This window comes from Alexandromys fortis, unplaced genomic scaffold (genome assembly GCF_014885135.2).
Source record: "Alexandromys fortis isolate MF-2015 unplaced genomic scaffold, M_Fortis_MF-2015_v1.1 scaffold_22, whole genome shotgun sequence".
Taxonomy (NCBI): Eukaryota; Metazoa; Chordata; class Mammalia; order Rodentia; family Cricetidae; genus Alexandromys; species Alexandromys fortis.
This window is the reverse complement of record NW_026067900.1, coordinates 16181045-16207890: the sequence shown is the minus strand read 5'-3', so window position 1 is coordinate 16207890 and position 26846 is coordinate 16181045. Positions and strand designations below refer to the sequence as shown.

The 26846-nt window shown below is 41.8% G+C and overlaps 1 protein-coding gene across 6 annotated transcripts in view; it reads left to right on the top strand.

Moving 5' to 3' along the window:
- Nucleotides 1–1758: 1758 nt before the first annotated feature.
- Nucleotides 1759–26846, top strand: part of Lca5 (lebercilin LCA5) — a 47799-nt gene continuing 22711 nt past the window's right edge. Inside the window, exons 1-5 of one of the 6 annotated variants that reach the window (XM_050127173.1) lie at nt 1772–1877; nt 2767–2954; nt 12581–12635; nt 19616–19971; nt 23449–23978. In XM_050127173.1, coding sequence (XP_049983130.1) covers nt 19773–19971; nt 23449–23978 — 729 coding nt within the window. In that variant the 5' untranslated portion in view covers nt 1772–1877; nt 2767–2954; nt 12581–12635; nt 19616–19772. Of the gene's footprint in view, nt 1878–2051; nt 2140–2766; nt 2955–12580; nt 12636–13810; nt 14787–19615; nt 19972–23448; nt 23979–26846 lie in introns of those variants that run through there. The other 5 variants (XM_050127164.1, XM_050127180.1, XM_050127193.1 and 2 more) reach the window with 5 other exon arrangements.

Here is a 26846-nt window from a genome sequence, read left to right as displayed (position 1 = left end):
GGTTTTCCCAATTAAGATGTATCAAATGATTAAAAAAATTAGTTGAATTTTCTGGGTTTTCAGACTGGAAAACTTCTAATTATGTGATCTTCTTGAATTTAAAAGGAACTCCACCAGATTGCTCTATAAAAACATGTGATATTCAGCTTTTGATGTGGGCGTGTTTTTTTAAAAATTTAACACAGATGCAAAGCCCACCCCCCAACTGAAATAAATTCTACCATATTCAGATGCTATCAGTGATTCACCCTGATTTGAAAGAAAGATGCTAGTGAATGTCCACGTGGCTCAGTCTCCTTTCCCACTAACACAGCACATCACTCATGTCATCCAGTATTTAACAATTTATCCTTTGTACAGTGTAATAATCAGCAGCACCAAGTACCACGAAGATGGAAAATGAGAACCAGATTGGACTGAGTTTGCTCTGTAAGGGCAGCCCACCTTCAGGGTCTTCAGTTGCTTTGACCCTTACTCTGAATTCTCTTTTTTCTTAAGCCATTTGGTTTCTTTAAAATATAGGTGTTCTTTAAAACTTAACCTTATATGCTAACAACCTATCTATCCAGGACACAAAGAAATTGATAAATAGATTTAAAGCAATACCAACAGGAAGTTCCAGATTTTAATTGTCAAACTTTGTTATTTAACATATACTTAGATAAAAAACATAAAAAGTGATGGTTCTATGGTTTGTGTGTGTGTGTGTGTGTTTTAAGACATGATCTTGCTACGTATACACCAAACGATGGAAGTTGAGATACTCCTGAGTCCCACAAATGTTGGAATTTTAGGTATCTGTCACACACAACTTTTTAAAAGAATGGTATTTGATGAACAACCTGACTTTTGGGAACGACGATCTTTCATGGGCACATATTTGTGTCCAAGAATTCGATTCTCTGCACATGGAGTCTGAAATCCAGAGAGACACTAACAGTCTTCCGCCAGGAACTGGGCAGCCTTAAACCGTCTGGATGACAAGGCTCAGAGAGCTCCCAAGCCCCCGTGAAAAGATTATTTTCCTTTTAGATTCTTTGCCTACCGCAATTAATGCTGTTTAGTGTGCACTGTCAACGTTAAAACGAAAATTTGCCATCCAGTCGCTCTTAGCTCATTGGCATGCACTTTGGAATATTTCTTTAAAAAAAAAAAAAACTGTGCAAATGTGTTCTGATTATCCTTATCTCCAAATTCGCTCCAGAGCCTAAAAAAAAAAAAAAAATCACACTCAAACATTCACGACGCGTCCACGAGGCCCAGATCCCGCGGCAGGAGCATCATCAATGTATTCAGTTCACACCCTCCTACAGATCAATTTCAGCAGAGCCTGAAAAGTACATTTTAGTTTCTTTATAGTGAAACCCAAAATATTCAGAAACCCAATATCCAAGGATTTTGTCCAGCAGCCAGTTTACACCGATCCCGTCCAGAGCCAGTGTCCCTCCTCGGGAAGATTGGCACCCTTTCCGTCCGCCGTGGGCGCTGGGCTCCGGGCAGCAACTGTCCTCGCGGTTCGCAGCCCTCGGCTCTGCGACCGGCCAATGGCTGATACCGCTCGCCCTTTCATCCCGCCTTTTGGCGGCATACTAGCCAATAAGAATGGCCTCACGGAGTCAGCAGCCAATGGGAACTGGGAGAGGCGGCGGCCTAGCCTCCCGCGGTGCAAGCTGGGCCTCCGCTCCGTTGCCCGGGAGCCGAGGCCGCCGAGCCGCCGCCCACAGCCGAGGTCCCAAATAGTGATTGAGTTCAAACTCCCCAGTCGCAGGCGCAAGTCCGCAGCGTCCGTGTGTTCCTCGCTTCGGGCCGCAGCTGTCGGTCGGGCTCGGGGATCGGGTGGGTGATCCAGGCAGGAGCAGGCAGCGCCGGCTTGGAGGGTAAGGGGCGGGCCGAGGCCAAAGAAGAGGTCTGCGGCTGGGGGATGGACACGATGGGGATGGGGTGGGGTGGGGCGGGGCGGCTGATGCGGCACTGGGGCGGAGCATTAGAAAGTTAGGAGCGTGAGGGTTTGTTAGCCCCGAAAAGCAAGAGGAAAGTGCGGTGCTGGCGGATCCAGAGTTACCAGAACGAACTAACTCTCTGGAGGCTGGTGGAGATCCGGACGGTGGGCGTGGAGCCTTTCAGAGGCTCTGGAACAGGGTATTATTATTATTACACTGTCATTAAGGGGGCAAGGCACATTTTCCCAGGCTGTGAATTACTTTTATTCATCCTTGAGGGATGGAATGAGACGAATAAAGGTAGTTAGCAAAACCTACCTGTTGACATAGCTGCGTTGGGGTGGGGTAGACGCTTTGCTCCGCGTGGGGTGAACAAGGGGGACAGTGTTTCTCAGTGTGGAGGGCTGAGCCAGTTCACCTCACTTCGTGGGCTTGAAAAGTAATGGCATCTCTTGGTAACAAGTTAGAAGCGGCAGTGTCCCCCCCCCCCCGAGGGTGAGGGGTGCGGTGAATAGCAGATTCGTTTCGAGGATTAATTTTATGGAGGTATTTGTGCCAATGTTTGGGTAAATGGGTGAGGGGTGTGGAGGAAGGTTTTATGAGAGTAGATTTTCTTTTCGGAGTGATTTTGTGTCTTTTCTGTCACGGACCAGCCCCTCATCTCCACCCCGAAGTTTGAGGGTCTAAGCTCATCCATCGACCAAGTAGAGTACGCCTGACCACTTTAATGTTTATTTATGCCCAGTCGTGCATTTAGGATTAGATGTCTTTGGGGTCAAAAGTCGTCATTTAGTTCAGCAGTTAAGAGCACTGACTACTCTTCCAGAGGACCCAGGTTTGATGTCCAGCAGCCACATGACAGGTTGCAACTGTCTGGTTCCAGTTCCAAGAAATCCAACGCTTTCTTCTGGTCTCCTTGGGCATCGGAATGCACATGGTGCACAGACGTATGCTCAGGCAAAACACCCATACACATACTAATAAATACATCAGTAACAGGCATCGAGGAAAAAGGTAAATGGAGGTTTCATTTTGCCCGTGTATTCTTCTTTCTAGTCTCTCAATGCACTTCTGTTTTATATTATCATTTACAGTATTTCATCCTGGGTTTGGTTGCATATTGATTACGGAGTCCATTCGGATGTGTGACAGGAAAGGCTAGTTTTCTTGGAGTCTTTAAGCTGATAAACTGTCATTCAGATGTCAAAAATCGGCTGATGCCAGCTCTCTTTAACACGACAGAACTAATTCCGTAAGACTTGCTAGAAGACTCAAGCAGTCCCTTCCTGGTTCTCCTTTCTGTTGTCAACTCTGGAGGACACCCTCTTCTGCCCACCACAACTTAATCTACCCTTTTCCCCCATCCCATCCTTTTCTTTCTGGCTAGCTTCTGCATTTCGGCTTCTACCATCTATAACTAATTAGCACACACCCCAGTTTTCTATCTCTGCAACTCCTATGTAGGCAGATTTAGATATTTCCACTAAGATTAACCTGGCCACAAGCACCCTAAATTCAGAATGTCTGGTAGCTGAATGATTACCTTTTCCTGAGAAACTCCTTGCAACTGGATGGTATCCTTTGCATCCAGTTTTACAAGTCAAAAACTTTGAAATTCATTCAGGTTCTTCTTATAGTCCACATTCAATCCTTCATCAACTCTAGTTTATTTGATTTGCTAAATATCTCTGACATCAGTTTGAAGCCCTGTATCTCTAGTTATGCTACTGTAGCTCAAACCTCCATTTCTCGGGTTAGGAGGATCCTTTGTTTCCATAAGAAGTCTTCCCGTGATTGCAGTCTCCCCATCACTTACTGGTGCTCACAGCCAGTGCATTCTCTTCCAGCCAGATTGCCCAATATTAATATAATGTGAAGCATATTTATTTTCAGTAAGCATATAAAATATAAACAAGTAAAGCTAATTTTAATATATGGTAACCTAATAATCCAAAAATATTGTTTCAACACATAACCAATATAGAAAAGATTATTAAAGGTTTTTTTTGTTTGTTTTCCGTGCATGCATATTAAATTTTCAAAAGCTCATGTGGTATGTGTAAGAGTTTTGGTTACTATACAATGAGAATGACTTTCACTGCCCTCTTTTTTCCGCCTCACTTCCTTTAGACCTGTTCCTACATTCTCATCATGTATAAATTTATACCTAGATTCTACATATGTGATAACACGAAGTATCTGTCTTTCTGTGTGCAGCTTATTGAAATAACACCTAACAATCCAGGTCCATCCATTTTCCTGCAATATCATACTTGCAGGTGAATATATTTCCGCTGTGTAATCTGCCTTATTTTCTTTATGACTTCTTCTGCTGGTGGACCTCTAGGCTGATCCGTATCATGGCTACGAGAGTGGGGTAGTGGTAAACACAGAAGTCCCACCGACATATTCCAGCTGTCATACATCTCAGTTCTGATGATGTGCATTTCACATGCTTAGTATTATTTAAAATTTGAGGGTATGCTATGTTTTTGTTATTAGGCCCTTGATGACTTGGTATAAGGTCCAGGCTGCTGGGTTCTGGGGTTGAAAGCATGGCCACCGTGCCCAGCCCTTGCTAACCTTTTTATTTTTACAGGTGCTGCTGTTTCTCTTAGAAGAAGCCCTTCTTCACCAGCTACCTGCTTTTAGTAACCGAATTTGCTGCTGCCCATCCAGTCTCTCCCCTCCCCCCAATTATACTGTGCTTAACCTCTAGTGATACCTGAAAACAGAAACCGAGCGTCGTCTCCTGTGGAAACCCCCAGTGCCCTGCTGGCACTAATCTTGGATCTCATTTCATCGCCTCGACTTCCTTTTTCTCTCAGCAGCTGAATTCTTTTGCATTATTTTTCCTCCTGTTGGCTCAGAGTTCATTAATGTGAGGGAATGTGGTCTCTTCCTCATTTTTTATTTGTAACTTATTCAGTGTACAATGCCCGACATTTGGTGAGTGTTGAACAAGTGTCTGATGAATGGATGAGACATTTGTGGTATTTTCATCTGACTGACTAAACTTTGGGAATATGTACTACAGTTATGCTTTCATTTGGCTATTTTAAAATGCTTGCTTGATTATTTATTTATTTATAAAAAGAAGCTGATTTTGCCAGAGATGAGAAGGCTAGCACTTGCTATGGTCTGACTGATCATAATAAAATCATACTTAAAAGTCCAATGTAGTTTAAAAGTTCTTAGTATTTTAAAGTTTTATTTAAAAAAAACATAGTTTGATATTTAAGGAAGAGAGGATTCTGTGAAACTAAAATAAGTTTTTTTTATATGCAGAAGCATGTAAATAGAATGAGAAAAGTATGGGTTTTCATTTTCTTTTTAATCTTTTGAAGTTCTCTATAGAATTTGCAGTTGTAGCGTGAAGGCAGCACGGTGGCTCTTTCCCGTCATCTCGTCATTCTTGAGAGATAGAGCTCCTTAATTCCAGTTGTCACTCTTAGTTTCTTTCGGGTTTTTCTTTTGTTCTGTTGCCTACCAGCAGCAGGAGTAACCAGGGAGCGATGTTTTATACACAGAAACTCAGCGCAGGCTTTTGTTGGGGGATTAGCAACACTTTGGTTTATACACTTTGTTCATAGACTCGCATGAGCCTGGTGATCACTGCGATAATGCCTATACACAGTGTCTCTGCAGATTGCAGCTGCTTTACGATCCATGAGACCTGGTCATAAGGAAGGCATTCCAGCACTGAAGGAGGCCTTTGCATGTTATCTCCCGACCAGTTAGGAATATATAACCTGTACTGTTGGGGATTCTTGTTAAAGAAATACAAAATGAAGAGTTTTGAAATTGATAGTTTCTTGGCATTGCTATAGTAGTGTTCTTGGCCATTGTTAGGAAGGTAACTATTAGAGATTGAATTAGCAAGACACACACACACTGCTTTTAGCTAGCTAACTTTTTATAAAATGAACTACATAAATCACTCTACCCCGCCCCTCATTGACAGCAGAAACAGATAAAACATCTGAAAACTGTGTATTCCTGATCACAATGACTAGTTTAAATGAGGATGAAACATACACATGGAACATAAATCTTCAGAGTTCTGTTAAGTTATACATCTTTTTTTTCTTTAATGGAAAAGAATAAGAATATATTTCATACAACATATTCTGATTATGTTTTCCCCTTTCCCATTCTCTCCTCCTTACCCTCCCCTCCAAACCCACACCCTTTCTTTCTCTCTCTTAATAGAAAACAAACAGGTATCTACTAATAATACGAAAGTAAAATAAAAGTCAGATAATCAAAATCATATAAAACAAACGAGAACAGGACAAAATGAATAGAAGATAAAGAGCCACATAAAAGCACAAGAGGCATAGCTGCAGAGACACCCACATTCACACACAGAGAAAACGCATAAAAACACAGAACAGGAAAAAAATAAGGTATACACAAAGACCCGTAAGGTGAACAAACTAACCAAAAGTGCTGACAAAGCACAATGAGACAGAGGACTCCAGAATTGTCATCTGCTGCTGGGCATGGGGCCTGCCCTCCAGAGTGGTTTGTAGACACAGCGAAACTCTGTTGGAGAACTGAGGTTTCCTTTGTGAGCAGTTTTCAATTGGAGATAGCTTCTGGGCTAGGGACGGGGCTGTGTTCACCCCCTTGTCGGTGCTGGGACCTGGTCAGGCCCAGACCTGTTCAGGCCTGTACATGCTGCCACAGTCTCTATGAGTTCATCTGTGCTTTGGTCCTGCTGGGTTTAGATGGCTTTGCTTCACTGTCCCCCCCCCCCTTCCACAGTGTTCCCTGAGCCATGGGGTAGGGTGGGCTGGAGTGGGGGTATCTGATGGAGACATCCCATTTCAAACTGAGTGTTCCAAGGGCTCTCACTCTCTGCACATTGTCTCTGGGTCTCTGTGTTCTCCTGCAGGAAGATGCTTCTCTGATGATGGCTGAATGAGACACTGCTCTGTGGGTAACAGAATGTCATTAGGAGTCATTTTGTTGCTATGATTCTTTAAGTTATACGTTTTTTGTTTTTCTTTCTTTCTTTTTTTTTTTTAAGAGAAGTGGCAATCCATTCATTTAACAATATGTCTAAGCCAGCCGTGTGGGTCACACTTGTAACCCCACTGCTTGGGAGGCAATAGTAGGGATGAAGGCATCGTTAGCTGCACAGTGAGTTTCTCATTAGCCTGGGCTACCCAAGATCCTGTCTCCAAGCCAACAGTATTAGTCATGTACAAATTATAGATGTAAATGCAGGTGAACTTTCCTTTGTCTAAAGCCTTATTAGATTTCTCAGTTATTTCAAATAAAGCCATTAAACTTTCTGAAATAGAATAGTATTTCTGGTGCTAATAGGCCTATATAGATGGTAAAACAGACCAGTAGAATAGAGTGACTGGGCCCACTGTAATAGACTTCATTTGAAGTGTTTTTGAGAAGGTGGTCTTTGTGCTGAAGCCAGGGTGAGGGAGCTTCTGTTGGAAAGTTCTAGATGGAGAATGAAGGCAGTGGGAGGTTTGGCAGGTGGGGAACACAGAAGGCTGTTTAGCCTGGGAAGAGATGAGAGCTGTGCCTTGACCAGGCTGGGGCAGGAAGCAGAGCATCAAATCTTGGGCAGGTTTGACTTTAAGGAATCTGATGGCCTTAGGAAGTCTTTGAAGTGGATTGAGCAGGGAGGCCCCACTGTGTAATCTCTGCTCTGGCTGCTATTTCTGGCTGCTGCATGAAGAATTAGCTGTGGGAATGAAAGTAGGCTGTCAGCAGTGAGTGCAGCAGTCCAGCGGAGAGAAGATGGTGATGCAGATGGGGCAGTAGGCCTACAGACAGAAGGAGCAGGCAGATCTACCCCAGGAAGGAGCAGGCAGATCTACCCCACAGAGTTTGGAGGTTAAAGTGTCTGGTTTTGAAGATGACTTAGGGATGTACAGAGAGAAGGATCTAGGATGATCTTAGATTTCTAACTTGAGACATTTAGTAGAAAGGAGTCACCGTAATGACATCAGCAAAATAGGAAAGAGCCAGGGGTGTGATGAAGCCACTTTAATTTTGAACATGTGTGATAAGTAGAAATCCCAGGGTAGTAAGTAACGCTGCTGTGGGAGAATGCTGTAAAGATGTGTCACTCACATTGGTTTAATAAATGTTGATTTGCCAGTAGTCAGGCAGGAAGTATAGGTGGGGCAACCAGACTAGGAGAGTTCTGGAAAGAAGAAAGGCAAGAGAGTCAGCCACACGGAGGAAGCAAAATGAGAATGCCTTACTGAAAAAAGATACCAAGCCATGTGGCTAAACATAGACAAGAATTATGGGTTAATTTAAGTTGTAAGAGCTAGTTAATAATAAGCCTAAGCTAAGAGGCCAAACAGTTTATAATTAATGTAAGCCTCTGTGTGTTTCTTTGGGACTGAACAACTGCGGGACCAGGCAGGACAGAAACTTCTGTCTACATAACTCCACCAATGCAATAGTTAGATCAGAACAAATTAATAAATTCAGGTTTAATCTAAGCAAAACATTAGTGGGTGAGCCCAAGAAAAAGAAGCCACGAGGGAAAACCATGAGGGGATGTTTATGGGCCAGACTTTAAATACCTCAGGGGGTGGGACCACTGCTTGGCAGGCTTTATTTGGGCAGGGTCTAGAGAGGGCAGCTCCAGGGAACTGCTGCTTGGTATACGGAGGGCAGGGTTTTGATTGCGGCCTTGAGCTAGAAAGTCCCATCCCCAGATTATGATTATGCTCTGTCTAGGGCCACAACAGAACACCAGAAACCAAGATATTCCTATTTTATGATGCCTAAATAGTCTAACAAAAGGTCTCTCCTTACTTAAGGTCTATTCAGGCTCACAAAGACCAGTTTAAAAATATGTCTAACCTTCTTGCTTTTACTAGAATTGGTAAGTTTTAGTTAATTTGCTAAACTACTAGCAAGTTAACTGTTAATTACCTCATAAAGGATCAACATTTTTGATATGTTCAGTTTTAGCTTAAGTTAAGCTTAAACAACATTTGTCTAATTTAGATTAGCAATGCAAATTTGAAAGGATCTGTCCAATAGGAAGAGGGGATATTTGAGTCTGAAAGTCAGACTTAGAAATGACCTAAGTGGGGAGTCAAGATAAAGGGCCTGAAGCCAATGTGGCTGGAACACTGAGCATTCAAGCATTTGGGCATCAGGTAGAAAAGAGAATGCTTTTGAAAGGGGCAGTAAATCCTAGGTTCAGTGGAATGGTATAGAAATTAGCTGCTGGATTAGGATGATGACTGCTTGTCTTAGTTAGGGTTACTATTGCTGCGAAGAGACACCATGACCATGGCAACTCTTATAAAGAAAATATTTAATTGTGGTGGCCTGCTTACGATTCAGAGGTTCCGTCCATTATCATCTTGGTGGGAGCATGGTGGTGTGCAGGAAGATGTGGTGCTAGAGAAATAGCCGAGTGTCCTACATCTTGCAGGTAACAGGAATGGAACCTAGATAGCTGTGCTAGAAGGCTTATTCTACACAAGGGGGAGTTTTATTTTCCATAGAAGCTGAGATATCTTTAATAAGAGAATGACCACCACAAGTGACTCCCAGGCCACACTGAAAGTAAAAACCAGAGGAGCAGTGTTCCAGGAGTTCTAGAGAAAGTGACTTGACCTGGAATTCAGAACCTCTGAAAGTGTCAAGTATGAGGACAGAAAAGGACTTGGGGCTCCCCTTCCCTAAGCGGCACATAGAGCATTTCCTCTCTAACATAAATAGAGCATCTTCTCCCCAAGCTTTACATAGAACTTCATACATAGAGCTTCCCCTCGCTAAACTGTACAGCCCTTTTAAGGATATGACCAGTATATGATTACGGGAACTAATAAAGATGACCCCATGAACTGGAAGATCTGGTGTGGTCAGGACTGATGGTGCCATTAGAACAGAAGTGTTCTCAGGTTAGAACGTAACCGGGTTACATCAGGGTAGGAAACACAAGGATAATGCCAGAAGAAGAATGGTGTGGATTCAGGCTATTGTTAGCATAAAAGCTGGTATTTGTAACACATGTAGTAACAATCATGCATTTTCAAAACTCTCAGCAAGAAAAAGCCAATTAAATGCTCTAAAATAAAAGGCTGTAAAATTAGCACATAGCTGAATGTTGAGGCCATTTTCTAAAATGAAGAGTGAGTTAAATCCTCATGATTCAAAGATAGTAATTCAGGTAATGGTATACAGTAGCTCCTTTTGTCCTTTGGGAATATGTTCTTCAACCCTCATCAGATACCTGAAATTGAGGATAGTGAAAAACTCTGTACTATGTTTTTGCCCAGTTTATATGCCTAGGCTAAAATATACCTAATGAGCTAATCATTATGAATAACAGTATTAACTAGAACAATTACAAAGTACTATAATAAAATTATGTAGATGTCTTTTTCTTGAAGTATCTTGTATGATGGGTTTTAGTCTCTTTTTCTTTCTTTCTTTTTCTTTTTTGGGCTTGAGAGATGGCTCAGCAGTTAAGAGAGCACTGGTTGCTTTTCCAGAGTACTTGGGTTCAATTCCCAGCACTCACAAGGCAGCTCACAACTGTCTGTAACTCCAGTTCCAGGGAGTCTCACACCCTTACACCAATGCACATCAAATAAAATTAAATAATTAAAACAAAAGAACTTTTCAACTTTTCCACTTAACAGCAGATTGGCAACTTTTTATATAACCAAAGTGCAATGTCACTATTAGTGGGCCATTGCTAAATACAGTACAGGTTGCAGTGGGGCTGACCTGATTACCAAGCCAGCCATTACACAAGTAGTGATCAGGTAGCATGTGCAGTGTGGATACGCTGGGTAGACAGGTGATTTACCCCGCAAGCTGCACAAAGTGGAATGACATAGACCGTACTGTGGTGCTATGAACAGTGGCAATTTAGAAGTTGTGTGTTCTATCTGCAATCTCCCATTTAATAATTTTGGACCCAGTTGACCATGGATGAAGGGAGACTAAGCATAAAAGTATAACCCTTTAAAATACTTGTTATGGGGTATAGGAGTTGGATAATGGGGTGTAACTGAAAGTACTTGGGAGGAGGGAAGAATGCGCTTCTGTGTATTCTTCCCCTTCGCCAAGAATGGCTGATGGCACCCTGATGGTCTAGATGGGTGAGGCCAGGGAGCTGCTTCTGGTATGCAGATAAAAAATAGAATGCATCTTCATCTTACATAATCAACTTTAACATTATTGATGTTTAAATGGAAGGTAATTATTGATGTGATAGTTACTTAAAACAGTTCTTTAGCACTTCCTATTAATAGACTCACTGGGTGGATGACAGAGGGGACAAACGAGGCTGGTAATTATTTTTGCTGTGTGTATGTGTGTGCACATGAGGGGACCAGAGGTTGCCATTGTGTGTTCCTCAGTTGCTCTTTACCTTACTGTTTGAGAACCTGGAGCTCACCGTTTTGGCTACACTGGATGCCTAGTAAGCCTCAGGGATCCTCCTGCCTCTGCGGCTCCAGTGTTGGGATGTTGGAATGGTCCAAGAATGGTTCTGTGAGAGGAGAATTCTAAGTACTTGTGATAAAACTCCAAGAAAAAAAGACACGAGTATTGTGACCTCAGTTTCTTCAAAACACAGAATTGTTTTGGGAATGTGCTTTTGTGCTCCCCCCAGGTGTAGCAGATAGTGAGTTTACTTCGGATTATTTATTGCAATTTGCTATTGTGTCTGTGGCTTATGGAAAAATGTTTTTACCACGTGCAGCTTGTCCTTGTGATTGTATACTTACGTGAGTCTTTTCACCCTCAGAGTATAAATTGTCTGATGCTCTGAATAAAGCTGGCTATTGAATGAAGCTTTAGTTTGCCTCATTTTAGCCAGCTGGAGAGGTAGACACTGGGAATACTGGTATATGCCACTGAAACCAGCTCTTAAAATGGGAGTCAGGACCCAAACTCAGGTCATAAGACTTTGCATGGAAAACCCTTTTCTGACTCAGTCCTCTTTCCAGACTTGATTTGTGTTTTGTTTTTCTATTTTGCCATTAGAATTGTTGATTTCAGATCCATTAATGAATTTTTAACAGCCTGAGATTGGCAGGCACTAATACATCAGACTAAGATCAAAGTATTGGTGGAGATAAAGGTCAGCGGTAGAGTGTGTACTTAACGTGCAAGGGCCAACATTGCCTCCATTCCTCGCTCTCCCGCTCCCTATGCATTCAGAGTAGCAGTGGTCGCAGGAAAATGAAGATGTTTCCTTCACCACCCTGTTCACACAGTTGCCAACTCTTGGTGACCTTCCCTCTCTGTGCTTCTCTGGGCTATTCTGAAGCAAACCTCAGACATCGCTTAATTTTATTTTGAAGTATTTGAACAAATGTCTTTAAAAGGTGAAGATTCATAAAGTTCATAACAAATACAAATGGCACGATTGCATTTCACCCAAAGCCCACAGTAATTCCTTAACATTAATACACAATTCGTGTTTAAGTTTGCTCAGTTGTCTTACGTTCATTTATAGATGTTGTTTGAGTTACAGTAGAGATGGTGTGCACAGGTTGTGATCTGTTGTTGTTGCTTTATACTCACTACACAGGCAGCCTCTTCACAGTTTATTCTCCTTGCAGTTTGTTCATGACAGTATTTTATTGTACAATTGACATAGCCTGCATTTCCCATAGATTGCACTGAACACCGGGCAGGAGGACAGACGACTTCAGAGTGTCTTCGCAGGAGGTGCGTGTCTGCGTGTTTCTTTCCTGTGTTGTTCTCACCATTAATGGTCATCACTTTGTTTCCTTGTTTTATTAGTGGTTGTAAAATGTCAGACTTCTAATCTTGATTTTAATATTTCCTTTTCCATTATTTGCTAAAAATGATTTTATAAAGAAATGTTTTATTTCTTGTTAGTTTGAGGGACAGCTTTGGCAGCATAGGCAAGGTAAATGCCTGGTTCCCCCGGAGGGTCTTGCAAAGGTTGTTTGGAGATTTATTTAGTGTCTCATGAATTTCTGGGCCAATATATTTCTTGTATTAAAAATTCCTTGCTTATATAATCTTTATGAATGATGAAAGTGTTCAGTCTTTGACCATTAAGAACTTCTTCAAGGTGGCACATAAGCCCTTTCAGAATCTCTCAGCATCATCTCATGACGTCTTTGCTTTCTAAAATACCCAAACCTCTGGATTCTTCAGTTGAGCTTATGTGCCTCCTTCAGACACTGCATGAGACAGCTGACAAGGCAGGGATATTTAGATACAATGTGTGGGTATGTTGGCCTAGCTTTTTTCTTGTTTCTAGGATTTCTCAGTGGATATAGATATTAAATAGTTTTTTTAAAAAAAAACTTAAAAGATAAAAGTTACCATACATTCATGTTGATGCTTCTGTCTTGGATTTTTTACTTAAAAATGTTAGCGCTCAGCTGAGCAGTGGTGGCACACACCTTTAATACCAGCACTCAGGAGGCAGAGTCAGACAGATCTCAAGAGGTCAAGACCAGCCTGGTCTATAGAGCAAGTCCTCAGGGCAGCCAAGGCCACACAGAGAAACCCTGTCAAAAAAAAAATGTTAGAGCTCATATAAGCAGATTTTTGTTTTTATTTTGTTTTTTTTTTTCTGTATTAGAAATTCCAGTGACCAAGTAGTACAACAGCTCCCAACTTGCTTTGTCCTTGCTACATGTGTTGGTCTGAGGGTAAGAGAACCAACAAAGATTGCCCGACCAGCCTTTCACATTGTTGTCATTTGATTTTGTTACATATTTAAAACATTTTACTGTGTGTGTATGTGTGTGTATATATGTCTGTGTGAGTGTGTGTGTGTATGTGTGTGAGTGTGTGTGTGTATGAGTGTATGTGTGTGTGTGTATGTGTGTGGGGGTGGGTGGGTATGTGAGTGTTCAGAGGACAACCTCACATGTCCTTGCATTCTACCCTTCAAGTTGTGTTTTAAAGTAATTTTAACTGGTTACTTAATGTTTTTGTCATTTTACCTCATTTATTTAATTTCTCCTGCTTTATAGGATTTGTTCTAAAAATCTAAGATTCCCCAAATCATCAAGTCCAGTTTGTAAACAGGTACAACAGAGGCTGTGCCCACCACTGACCCTGAATTCTGCCCCCCTTTCTCAGTAGCTCTTTTTCAGTAAGAAAACCACCTGCACGTGTTGCTTGTAAAATTTAAACGCATTAAGACTAAATACACGTTTTCTCTCGTCACCCCAGTGACATTTTACGTGCTGTTACAGGGAGCCGTTGACCTCATAGAGCAGACTGTAGAACTCCGCTGGCGTGGCTGAGAGTTCCACTGCCCGGCCTACCTCCAGAGAACGCGTTTCTTTAAACATTTGCTTTAGCCTCGTACTTTTTTTTTTTTTTTTTTTTAAAAAGTAAAGGTTATATATTTTTCCTGTCGTGTCACAAAATACCCGAAGCTGAGTACTTACAAAGAAGAAAGGTTTATTAGCTCACAGTTTAGTGATTGGGAGCCCAAGATTGGGCAGCTGCTCTTCTTTGGTCCCCTGTGAGGACCTCATGGCAGATGATGGAAGCCCTTGGTGGTGGAGATCACATGGTGAGACAAGAAGCGTGGAATTCAGGGGCTGGACCTGATCCATGGCCCCCACATGAATATAAGGTCTCTGTTTTCTGTGTTAGAGAAGCTCTTGACCACCCCTTTATTGAGCTGGATCCCACCTTTTTATTTTACTTTGAGAATGAGCCTTTCCCACTTACACAGGCTGCTCTAGAATTCATGATCTTTCTTCTTTCTGGTAGCTCAGATGACAGCTGTGTGGAATCCTGCTTGGTCTAGGCTTGGTTTGTATAAACGACACACCATCTCAGGAACTCATCGTGGAAGACCAGGGTTAATTCCTCCCAAGGGTAATACTCTCCTGACCTAATTACTTTGTATAAATCTGGTCTCTTAAAGACACCATCAACCTGAGCTTTGGGACAAAGCTTCCAAACTGTATTTATCCCGTACTGCAGACTTCCTGTGGTTTGCATGCTGTTATCTGTTGGCGGTTTCCTCTGTACGCCATGACTTTACACATGCTGTTCATGGTAGGCCAGTGGTGCGCTTCTGTGTGACGCCCTCACTCCGTCCATTTCCTAGGATATAGAGCAAATACAGAGAGTCACGATCATCCTCACTACTCCAGTAGCTTACAGTCTATTAGAAGGCCAGTGCCTTCCTGGTGGCATTCTGGTCATGTCAGCTATCATGGTTCTTGAGTATCCGTGACTGCCTTGTGCACACATCTTGTCATGTATTAGGAAGCACTCTACTTTAACAGTAACTTTATCAATAAGGTCACATCTTCATATATGAAGAGGGGAATTATTCTCATTATAGAAGTAGCCCTTTTCCATTGCATTAGCAAAACAAATGAGAGAGAGAGAGAGAATGAATCTACAATTTGGGTAGATTTGGGTGCTGTTTGGGTGCTGATTCATTCCTTGCTTTTCAGATTGTTTTGAGTTCTTGAGTTTGGATGGGAAGAGTACTCAGTATTTCCATGTCTTTCCAATGGACGTGTGCATTTGAGATATGTGGTGTGCACTAGTTAGAGGTTTCCTTGAACACAGCAGTTTTGTATGTTCCCAAGGATGTCCGTGGTATTGATTTTCCAGTCCTTTTCTTAATCTGTGATAAATTAGGCATTTGTTTATTTAGGTTACTTCTAGATTAAAAAGTTGCATTGTAAACTGGGCATGGTAGCACACACTTTAATCCAGCACTTGAGAGCACTGTGAGGCAGAGGCCAATACGAGTGCATCTCTTAGTTTGAGAACATCCTGGCTAGCCAAGGTTACAGTGAGGCCCCGTCTCAGAAGCCAAAACAAGCACCCTCAACCCAAAAGCTGCATGAATACTACTACATGAAGCATTTTTACTTTTCCTCATATTTAGTTTTTTTGGGGGGACCCAGAAATGCAGTTATTAAATTAACTATCACAAGCATAGATAAGATGGGCATGATGTTTTTTGCCTGTAATCCAGCAGTTAAAGGTGGAAGCAGGAGGCTTGCCATGAGTTCAAGGCCATTTTTGGTTACAAACCTTTCTCCAATTTCTAGAAGCCATAAATAAATTAAATATAAAATTTCTCCTCTCAAAATCTCCTTATGGTATCTCTGGCCACATTGTTACTATAATGAAGCATCTTTGGTTATATAATAGCTTTAAAATGTGTGTTACCTTTTTGGGAATATTATCTATTTTTATCATTTATTTTTTTACCTTGTTTTTAAGGGGTTCTATGAGGTACTTACGTGCCAAGGTCGATTTTTTTCCATCAAATATTGATGTGGGAATGATTTCTTACTAATAAAGAAACTGCCTTGGCCCATTTTATTGGATAGAAAATTAGGTAGGCGGAGTATACAGAAGAGAATTCTGGGAGAAGGAGGCTTGGTGGAAGAGTCGCCATGATGCTCCCACTCCAGACAGACGCAGGTTAAGATCCTCTCTGGTAAGCCAGCTCATGGGCTACACAGAATATTAGAAATGGGTTAGAACAATATGTAAGAGCTAGCCAATAAGAAACTGGACCTAGCCAGGCCAGGCAGTGTTTGAAAGAATACAGTTTCCGTGTAATTATTTCTGGGTATAAACTAGCCATGCGGGCGGCCGGGTGCCGGGGACGCAGCCCTGCCGCTCCTATTTCAACAGATGGCGCCCAGACGTGATGGGCTAAATCCACTTAAAAACCTGAGAGGGCTTAAAAAGGAGAGAGAGAGAATTTAAGACAGCTTTTTGCTGTTTCTGGGTTGCGTGCCGCAAAGAAATTGTCCTGACTCGGCAGCAGGAAAAAACTGGCTGTTTTAAAATGCCGGCTTTCTGGGCTGTGCCGCCATTGTGATCTCTGTCTGGCTCCGGCGGGAGACAGAGCTTATGAATGGAGCATTTGGATTAAAGTGCTACGATTTGTTTGATGGCAACTAGACTGCTGTGTGCCTAAAAGGGGGACATTGTGTGCCGCAGCTCAGAGGCACAAGCAGCTCCGCCATGCTAATGGTGCAATGTGCAAGGATCAGAGGCACGAGCGGCTCCGCCATGTTGGACTGGGCGGGGCCAGCATACAGTACCTGTTTTTGACCTAGGAATGTCACAGCTTAGATTCTTAAGCGCTTAGTGATTTAAAGGCGCAAAACAAAGTGCTCCTGGATAGTAAAAAAGTTACAGATTCACAATAAAACAGATTCAGACACTGTTGGATAAATGTACGTAGGCTTGGGAAAGAGAAGAAAAAGAATATAAAGAATAAAGTTAATGTCTTAAAAAGAAAAAGGGTAAAGTCTTTAAAGAGACAGAGTACAGAAGTACAGATAGTTATAGATTAAGAGAAATAAAGAAAAATAAGCCACGTAAAAATGGAAAATTCACAGAGAGTCTGGATTATGTACATTGTGTTTTCTTTAAAATTTTTGACTGTGAAGGAGCTAAGTACAGAGAGACATTTCATTATATGGGCTGCCAAGCTAAACCAAAATGGATTTCATGAGGGTATTATGATTTCAGAATTTGGGTCTAAGGATATGATGCTTTGGAGAGGGTCTTCTTTTGTTTTTGCAGAGGATGAGACCCTGTGGATTGCATCTATTCCGATTTGGTATGATAGACCACGCCCTCCTGAAAGGTTGCTGTGAACACCCTCAAAAAATTGCTTCGCTCAATTGCCAACTGAGATGAAACTAGCATACAGGTTATATCATGAACAACCTAATTAACGACGCCCCTATTCAGCAGGAAGCAGTTTGGAGAGAAAAAACTACGCCCATGTTCCCAAATATTGTTTATAAATGTTCTTTTACATTTAAAGGGGGATATGATATAGATATGAATAATTTGCATTGGTATGGATTTTAAGGTCAATTTTGTTATATGTATATGTATTTTTGATCTTGATTAAGGTATTGTGATTGTGTAGTTCATTTAAAAATGTAATGTATAATTAGGAAATATAGGTTGTTAATGGATAATCATCGCTAATAGTTAAGCTTGTAGTCATGTTAATTAGATTTTCTAGATATATAGAGATATATTTCAGTTAGATAGGCATTCTTCATATCTTTCAAAGACTGCAGAATATGGCATTTAAAATATTTTAATAACTTAGGACTTTTCATGACAAGGAGACACGTCTGCTCCTGGCAGCACCAGCTACTTCAAGAGGAAGATGGGCATCGAAGAGGATCCTTATGGAGTTGGATAGTCATTTGGGCAAGAAACTGCTCTTGCCTGGACTGTTGCATAAACTGGACACAGAGAACCCTCAGAGAGAGGACTGCTGAACTTGCCTAAAGGTGAGATGGTCTTTCGGGGTTCCTGATTCATGAAAGAGTCTGCGAGACATTCTGCAGGACACAGCAGAAAATGACTGAACTGTCTTTGAAATTTCCTGCTTCATGGAAATGTATCTGGATACCATGGGCCTGTAGGCCGAAGATGGATGCCCCAACGGTACCAAAGAACTTTGGGTGACTGTCCAGGCAGCGAGATGTCTCTGTCATTTCTAGAGTTTTCTTATTTCTTGTTTACTTAGGTAATATTATATCCTTCTGGAGTCTTTGATGGAGTTGAAGAATGAATAGTTATAGTTTTCCTTAGTTATGGTAAGAGATAAAATAGATATAAATATTGTAACTGTAATTCTTACTTGATAACTGTTTTGTTATATGTAATTTTACTATGCTAAAGTTAAAGCCTTTCTTTTTTGTTTAAACGGAAAAAGGGGAAATGATGTGGGAATGATTTCTTACTAATAAAGAAACTGCCTTGGCCCATTTTATTGGATAGAAAATTAGGTAGGCGGAGTATACAGAAGAGAATTCTGGGAGAAAGAAGGTTAGAGGAGGAGTCGCCATGATGCTCCCACTCCAGACAGACGCAGGTTAAGATCCTCTCTGGTAAGCCAGCTCATGGGCTACACAGAATATTAGAAATGGGTTAGAACAATATGTAAGAGCTAGCCAATAAGAAACTGGACCTAGCCAGGCCAGACAATGTTTAAAAGAATACAGTTTCCGTGTAATTATTTCTGGGTATAAACTAGCCATGCGGGCGGCCGGGTGCCGGGGACGCAGCCTCGCCGCTCCTATTTCAACAAAATATGTTTTAAACTTTTAAAACATTCTTTTGTTTAACAGTTTTATAGTCAATCTTGGGAATTTTTCTTTTCTTTCTTTTTGTTTTTGTTCTTGTTTTTTGAGACAGAGTTTTTCTGTGTAGCCCTGATTGTCCTGGAAGCTATTCTGTATACCAGGCTGGTCTGGAACTCCAGAGATCCACCTGCCTCTGCTTTCTAAATCCTAGGATTGAAAGTCTGTGTCAGCACCACCTGGCTAGTTATTTTTCTTATTAGGGTTTGTTTGGTTGGTTGGTTGGTTTTTGCCACACCCCACATAGGAAAATACTGGCAGTTTGATCATTATTGTCTTGTAAATTTTCAGGATTGTGTCTCTAATTCTCAGGATTAAAGACAAATCAAAATTAGTTGACCTTATTCAGAAGGAATGTTATTTTCTAGGTCATGACAAAGTATCTTATTTCAAATATGTATATTAATGTATAAAAGCATAAATGACAGCTTCTTCCTTATCCTGGGATGTTGTAGATTGTTTTGCCTTTAGTCACTCTTGTTTTGATTAGAGAAATGATTTCATGACCCTTCTATGAGTCCGTTTCTTTCTCTTTTCTCAATGTAGGGAATAAAGTATAGCTGTGTCTACTGATGCGGACTGCAGACATATGGTGAGGAAAACAAGCTTGTAAATAGTACCAGAATACCAAGGCTACGAAAATCCTCTTCCATATGTTCATGAATCTGTAAAATTATGTGACTGGAGGTCACTTATCCCAACAATGGGGGAGAGAGCCAGGAGTCCAGATAGTGATCAAGAGAGAAAGGCTGGCAAACACAGTTACTCTCGCTATTCGTCTGACTTTGGGTCCTCACCACAGTCTTCTGGCCATTCATCACCTGTCAGTCCACCGCCTTGTCCAGCTACTAAGGGGAAGAGTCCCAAAAGACAGTTTTCAGACAACCCAGGATATCACCAAGGTAAGTGTCTGCTGTGAATGTTCCCAGGCACCGGGACCTCCGGGGCAGCACGGCAAACCCCGTGTGAATGAAGCTTTTCTCCTGAGGTGTATGTTGCTCTGTGCAGGAGTGGGCTGATCGCCCTTTCACGTGGGCTTTGTTTCCATAACTGTTGCATTGCTTACATGTATACATTGTTATATAGTAACATTTTTATGTCTGAATCACACAGAGGAATGTTCCAGAAGATTGCTCATTTTTCCTCTTTCTTGTGATCTCAGAGGCACTTACTGTAAAGGCAAAACATGCAAAACAATTGTGCCTTCTGTGTCGTTTTTTACTGTCACTGAAAGCAGGGACTAAACTGGTCATGAGGCATTTTCATTGACCACGCTGTTGACCTTAGGTGGTTAGCACAGTGCTCTCTGGAAACACGCAACTTAGGCTAGGGATGCCTTAGGACCCTGGATCACCGTTCAGTTTATTTGCCTTTCACTGACTCAAAGGAGACCAGATTATTATCAAACACAATTTTATTATTAGAATGTTACTACTCTGGAGCATGCAGAGCTACGCACTGTTATATAAATCTCTTCATTGAGTGTCATATATCAATCTGTTGATTTCATTGGCTGAGCAATAAAGAAACTGCTGGCCCTGATAGGTTAAAAGATAGGTGGGTGGAATAAACAGAATAGGATGCTGGGCGGAAGAGGAAGTGAGGTCAGACTCTGTGCTGCTTCCAGAGGGACCGGACAGCCGCCATGCTCTGCTCTCCCAGGCAGCTGCAACCCACGATGGACTTAGGCTAGAATCTTCCCGGTAGGCGCACCTTGGGGTGCTTACACAGATGATTAGAAATGGGCTAGTCCAGGTGCAAGAATTAGCCTGTAAGGGCTAGAGTTCATGGGCCAAGCAGTTCTTAAATGAATACAGTTTGTGTGTTGTTATTTCGGGCATGAGCTAGCCAAGCGGCCGGGGTGTTGGGGACGCAGCCCCGCCGCCGCTTCTATTTCAACAAGGAAAATCCCACTTCATGGAGCAACAGAATGCACAAAGTCTCTAGTCTATAAAAGTGGCATAGAACAATACGTTATGTCAGGCGAGGTAATCATGACACATTGATCCATGTACCAAGTTATGACAACACTGCAGATTATTGAGACTTGCTGCTGCCAGCTAGGGAGCAGGAAGTTGGGGGCTGAGAAGAAAACAGAAACCATATAATGAAATACTCACATCTGATGGTAACAGACCATATTCATTATTTTTGTAGGTGACAGCTGTTGGACAGTTTAAGAAAGGGTGTAATTAAATTTGCATTAATAATTGCTTTCAAAAGTAACGTTTACACATTAAAAACTACAAAGAGGTGTTCTTAGCAATGGATAAAAGGGATTTGTTCCTCACGCCTGATGATGTGAGTTTGACTCAGGAACCATGGAGGAAGGAGAAACCCAACTCCATGAACTCCAACTCTGCCCTTTGATCTACAAATGTGCACATGTCCCCTGCAATATAATAATAATAATGAAGAAAATGGCAAAGAATGAGTATCTGCATGAGAGCGACTTTTTTATGCACCCAGACCAGTGTCTCAGGATGTCCATCTGTTGACCTCTGAGTGCTTCTCTTGTTTGAATGCCATTCCTTTTTGACTTCTTTTTGTTTCTTTTTTTTTTTCTCTTTCTACATATCATCTTGATTTTTAACTTTCCTCTGAATCTGGTTCTTACAATTAGCTGGGAGCATGGTCTCAAGTTTCTATATAACACACATCTCTTGTCAAGTTGAACCTTAGAAAATGCCTGGTATTCTTAAGGATAATTTACATATGTAGGGTATTGTTGGCAAGAAGTGTGTTAATTTTCTGTTTCTCTCCCGGAAACTCCCCATTAAGGGTTGGAACTGTGTGAGCCTTACCTTATTTGAGAAGATTGCTGAGAATCAGATCAGCGAAAAACAGTTCCAGCAGCAGTCAGAAAATCTCCCCTCTGGCTTGCCTGGCTTTCTGCTCTGTGATGCTTTCAATTGAAGTCTGAGGTCACTTTTCTACCCTAGTCCAAGCAACAGGACCCAATGAATTAATTTCCTGTCTTAGTTACTGTTCTATTCCTAAGGAGACACTATGACCACACAATCTTATAAAAGAAAACATATAATGGGGACTTGCTTCCAGAGGATTAGACAATGATTATCATGGCAGGGAGAGGTAAAGCACTAGAGACTGGGTCTGGTGACACACCTCCTCCCACAAGGCCACCCCTCCCTATCCTTCCCAAACAGTTCTGCTAACTGGGGACCAAGCTTTCAAAGATGTGAAGCCGTGGGGACAGTTTTGGTAAGACCACCACACTCCTGCTCCTGATACCAGCTGCTGCCATGGTTCCTGTTCTTTTACTGTGATAAGATAGCATGACCAAAGCAACTGTCATGGGAGAAAGCATTTGACTGGGGGCTTGCTTACAGTTTCAGAGGGTTAGCCTCTTATCATGGTAGGACTGTGGTGGAACTTAGGCAGGCATAGTGCTGGAGAAGTTAACAGAGAGCTTTACCTTCTGATCCATGGGCAGCAGGCAGAGAATGAGATGGCCTGGTCTGGGCTTTTGACTTGGAGGTAGTTTGTTTATTTTTGTATTTTAACCTCTAGATCCCTCTTTTAAAGAGTAGGTGTGTATATATATCCTGAGGCTTAAACTCAATAAATTTTAATGAAAACACTTTAAAAATTTTGAGAAATGTTGTAATTTAATGTGTATACTTTAAGAATTTTATGTGCTTTAAAATGACAATTATTTTATTTATATGTCTGTATGTCTTTGTGTATGCTTCTCTGTGTGTGTCTTGTGTGTATGTGTATGTGGAGGGTGGAGGATAACCTTGGCTGTCATTTCTCTAGCCCTATCTACTGTGGATTTTGAGACAGTAACTTCTGGATTTGTAGCTTGCCCAAGTAGACTAGACTGGCTGGCCTGTGTGAGCCACAGGGATCTTTCTGTTCTCACGCTCACCGTACTGGGATTTCAAGCTCACATCACCATACCTGACTTTATAGTGGCTAGCTTTTTCTATGTGGATTGTAGAGAGCAAACTTGGGTCCTTGTGCTTGTATGACAAACACTTTGTGGATTACCCCAAAACCTCCTAAGAGAAATGTATCAAGACTTTAAAGAAACCCTGGTATTTGATTTTTGTATAGTCCTGGAACTTGCTGTGTATCTCTTGAACTCAGAGATCCCAAATGCCTCTCAAATGCTGGTGTTAAAGGCACATGCCACTACACCTAGCCTGTAAAATCTTTTTTTGAGACAGGGTTTCTCTGTAGCTTTGGAAGCCTGTCCTGGAACTCACTCTGTAGACCAGGCTGGCCTCAAACTCAGAGAGAGCTTTGCCTCCCGAGTGCTAGGGTTAAAGGCTGTTGTTGCTGCACTTGTTCTGCATGGATGAATAGTAACGTGGGTGTGGCCTTCACTCACATTATCACCGTTTCGTTTTTAGCCCTTAGGAAAATTAGCCCTAAGGCTGTACCCAGCAAAAAGGGAACCCGAGTGGGATTTCGATCCCAAAGCCTCAACAGAGAGACGCTTCGGAGAGATCCGGATATCGTGACAAAGCGGGTCCTTTCTGCGAGGCTTCTGAAAATCAACGAGCTGCAGAACGAAGTGTCTGAACTGCAGGTTAAGCTATCCCAGCTGCTCAAAGAAAACAAGGCTTTGAAAAGTCTCCAGTTTCGTCAGGAGAAGGCGTTGAATAAGTTTGAAGATGCTGAGAGTGAAATCTCTCAGCTTATACAGCGTCATAACAATGAGATCACTGCGCTCAAGGAACGCCTGAGAAAATCTCAGGAGAAAGAACGGGCGACAGAGAAAAGGGTGAAAGACACAGAAGGCGAACTATTTAGGACCAAGTTTTCCTTACAGAAACTGAAAAAGATCTCCGAGGCTAGACACCTTCCAGAACGAGATGATCTGGCCAAGAAACTGGTTACGGCCGAGTTAAAATTGGATGACACTGAGAGAAAAATTAAGGTAAAATTGTCCGCCTCCATGCTGTTCTGTGGTTGGTGCTCACGGGACATTTGGGGGGCCCTGATTAAGCAGCCCGTTGCACTTTGGCCTTGTCTTAGACCTGAAAGTGAATTTTAATACTATTTTTCTGAGCTAGAAATCAAAGACAGAGCGAGGCTGGTGGTACAGGCTTTTAGCCCTAACATTCAAAGTGCCAGGGTATCTTGGTGAGTGTGAGACCAGCCTGGCCTACTTTCTAGACCAGCCAGTGCTTCCTAGTGATACTCTTGTCTCAAACAACAACAAAACCACAAAAGAAGTTAAGGGCAATTAAGAATGCATATATTCCAGGCTTAGTCTGTAGTGGACTTGTTCCGCAAACATGAGGACCCGAGTTCCACCCCAAGACTTATATAAAAATGGCTGGGTGTAGGAGGTGGCCTGTGCACGTGTAATTTCAGTACAGGGAGGGGAGCTGCAGATAGGCAAGTCCATGGGGCTCACCGAGCAGCTAGCCTGGTCTACTTGGTGAGACCCAGGTACCAGTGAAAGACCAAGGTGGACCGCTGCTAGGAGCAAAACCCAGGGTTGTTCTCTGGCCTCCAAACATACACGTACGTGTATGCATACCTTCATTTACACAAAGGATGCCATATTGAAGAGCTAGATAGCAAGGCTTGTATACATTATTGGTAAGCCATATGCTGATGGAGAAATTGGAATCTTAGTAATTTCTGGAAACATTGTGTCTGGCTGTTTGTCTTTGATGTGTAGTTACCTACCCTGTACAAAACTTCCCTTCCCACGAAACTAGAAATTCACGAGAGAGGAGAACGATCATAAAGGGGTAAAAAGAAGGTCTTAGGATATCATGATAAGGAAGCAAAGCAGGAAGAGGACTGTCAGGGGGTAAAGAATCACATGGCTTAAGAGACATGGGAGACAGTGGAGTAGGGGAGCAAATGAGAAGGAAGTAGGGTGGCCCATAAATGAAATGGGTTTAGGGAACCTGTTTGGGGCCCCTTATATAAGAAACCTGCATGAACAGCAGTCTGTGTGAGGGTGGGGTGAGGCAGAGAGAGGCCTGATGTGGTGGCATGTGCTTGTAATCTGGGCATTGGGGAAACTGAGAAAGAACTGTGAGTTCAAAGCCAGCCTTGACTATATAACAAGACTCTCTCTCTGGAAAATAAGGGTACTGGCTTCTTTCTATTTTGAGGTCATTGTAGATGCAGATGCATTAATAAGACAATGACACAGAAAGATCCTATATTCTCTTTACCTGGTTTTTCCCCATATTTTATAATCGTCACATAATATTAGGGAGTTGGTTCTAATACAGTGAAACGATCCAGCAAACTCCTCAGCTTTCCCAGTTTTTTATCTGTGCTCATGTGTATTGTGATATACTGTTTAATTACATGCATGGCTTTTGTGACCATGATCCTTCCCTCTCTAACCTGAGACATTCTCTGATGGGCATCTCTCTAATTCTGTAATTTCAAAGATGCTGTGTAACTAGAGTTGCTTACTGTATAGGCTTAATGTTGACATACATCACTTACAAGCTAATGGCAGTTGTTGAATGAATCAACAGCTTTTGATTTCAGAGTAGTACTTGGCAGTGTGGTCACAGAGGATCATGGTATAGCCACTTGGAGGATATTACCCTATAGTTTTTGTACTAGCAGGTAAAGCTGCTGAGACCATTCATGTATAGAATTTCTGTATGGACGTGACTTTTGTTTCTTTGGGATGTTTCTTTTGAGGAATCAGTGACAAAAATGTGTATATTTAAGGTGTATAGCTCAAAGTTTTATAAATACTTATGTTTTATATTTTACAGTTAAACCTGTGGTTCATTTTGAGTTTTTTCCCCCCCAAGTATTGGGTCTCAGTTACTCAGGTGCCATGAGAAAAGGTGACTCTTCCTCCATCACATCAAGTTGCTTGGACATCTTTTTGAAAAAAATCAGTTGGACATATTTTTTGAGGGCTTCTTTCTAGCTGTCTAATCTGTCTTGCTGACTTAAGTCTCTCCTGTTCCCAAATACTCTTGATCCTTAACATAGAGTGACAGTGGTTTCTTACAAGCTTCTGAAATTCTTTTTAATCTGCATTAGATCTTCTGCCTGTTTTAAAAGATTTAGTTTATTTTTACATGCGTATTATCTGATTTGGATGCTGGGAACCCAACTCGGGTTTTTTTGGAAGAGCAGCAAGCCCTTTTAACTGCTAAACCATCACTCCAGGCCCTCCATGTGTTATTAAAAGGCGTGTGTGTGTGTGTGTGTGTGTGTGTGTGTGTGTAAACACATCCTAGGGCATTGATAAGAACTGCTTTATGCACAGGTCAGTTTGCAATGACTGCCACCTTACCTGTTGTTTCCTGACCAAATGCACTGTGTCTCCAGTCATTTGACTCATCTTTGACTTCTCAGTAGTCTCCGGTTTCTTCTCAGATCACTTCTAAAGTTATTTTCTTGAATTTCGGAGCTTGTTGCTGTTGTAAAAAAAACGGAGTTTCAATTGAATGTTTTATGCACAGAAAGGAGCTACGCGGTATTAGAAATAACCCAGGTTCAGGATAGTTGAGGTACAAGCTCCGAGTCTCCAAGTCTGAGAGCTGAACCAAGCTGCTTCTGTGTAATTGAAATTGTGTTGGGTCAGTGTTTGATATGCAGTCAGGGACCTTCTAGTGCTACTTTGGTAATGTCACATCTGCTGCCACACCTTACTAGCTCTCTTCTGAGTGGTGAAGCCCCTCAGGAGAATTATTCTCACCTTTTAGTTTATTCTTTATCCTTCCCAACACTTTTGACATCCAATTCAGTATATATAATTATTTCCTTCATAATCTCACTAATCACAGAACTTAAACTATTTGCT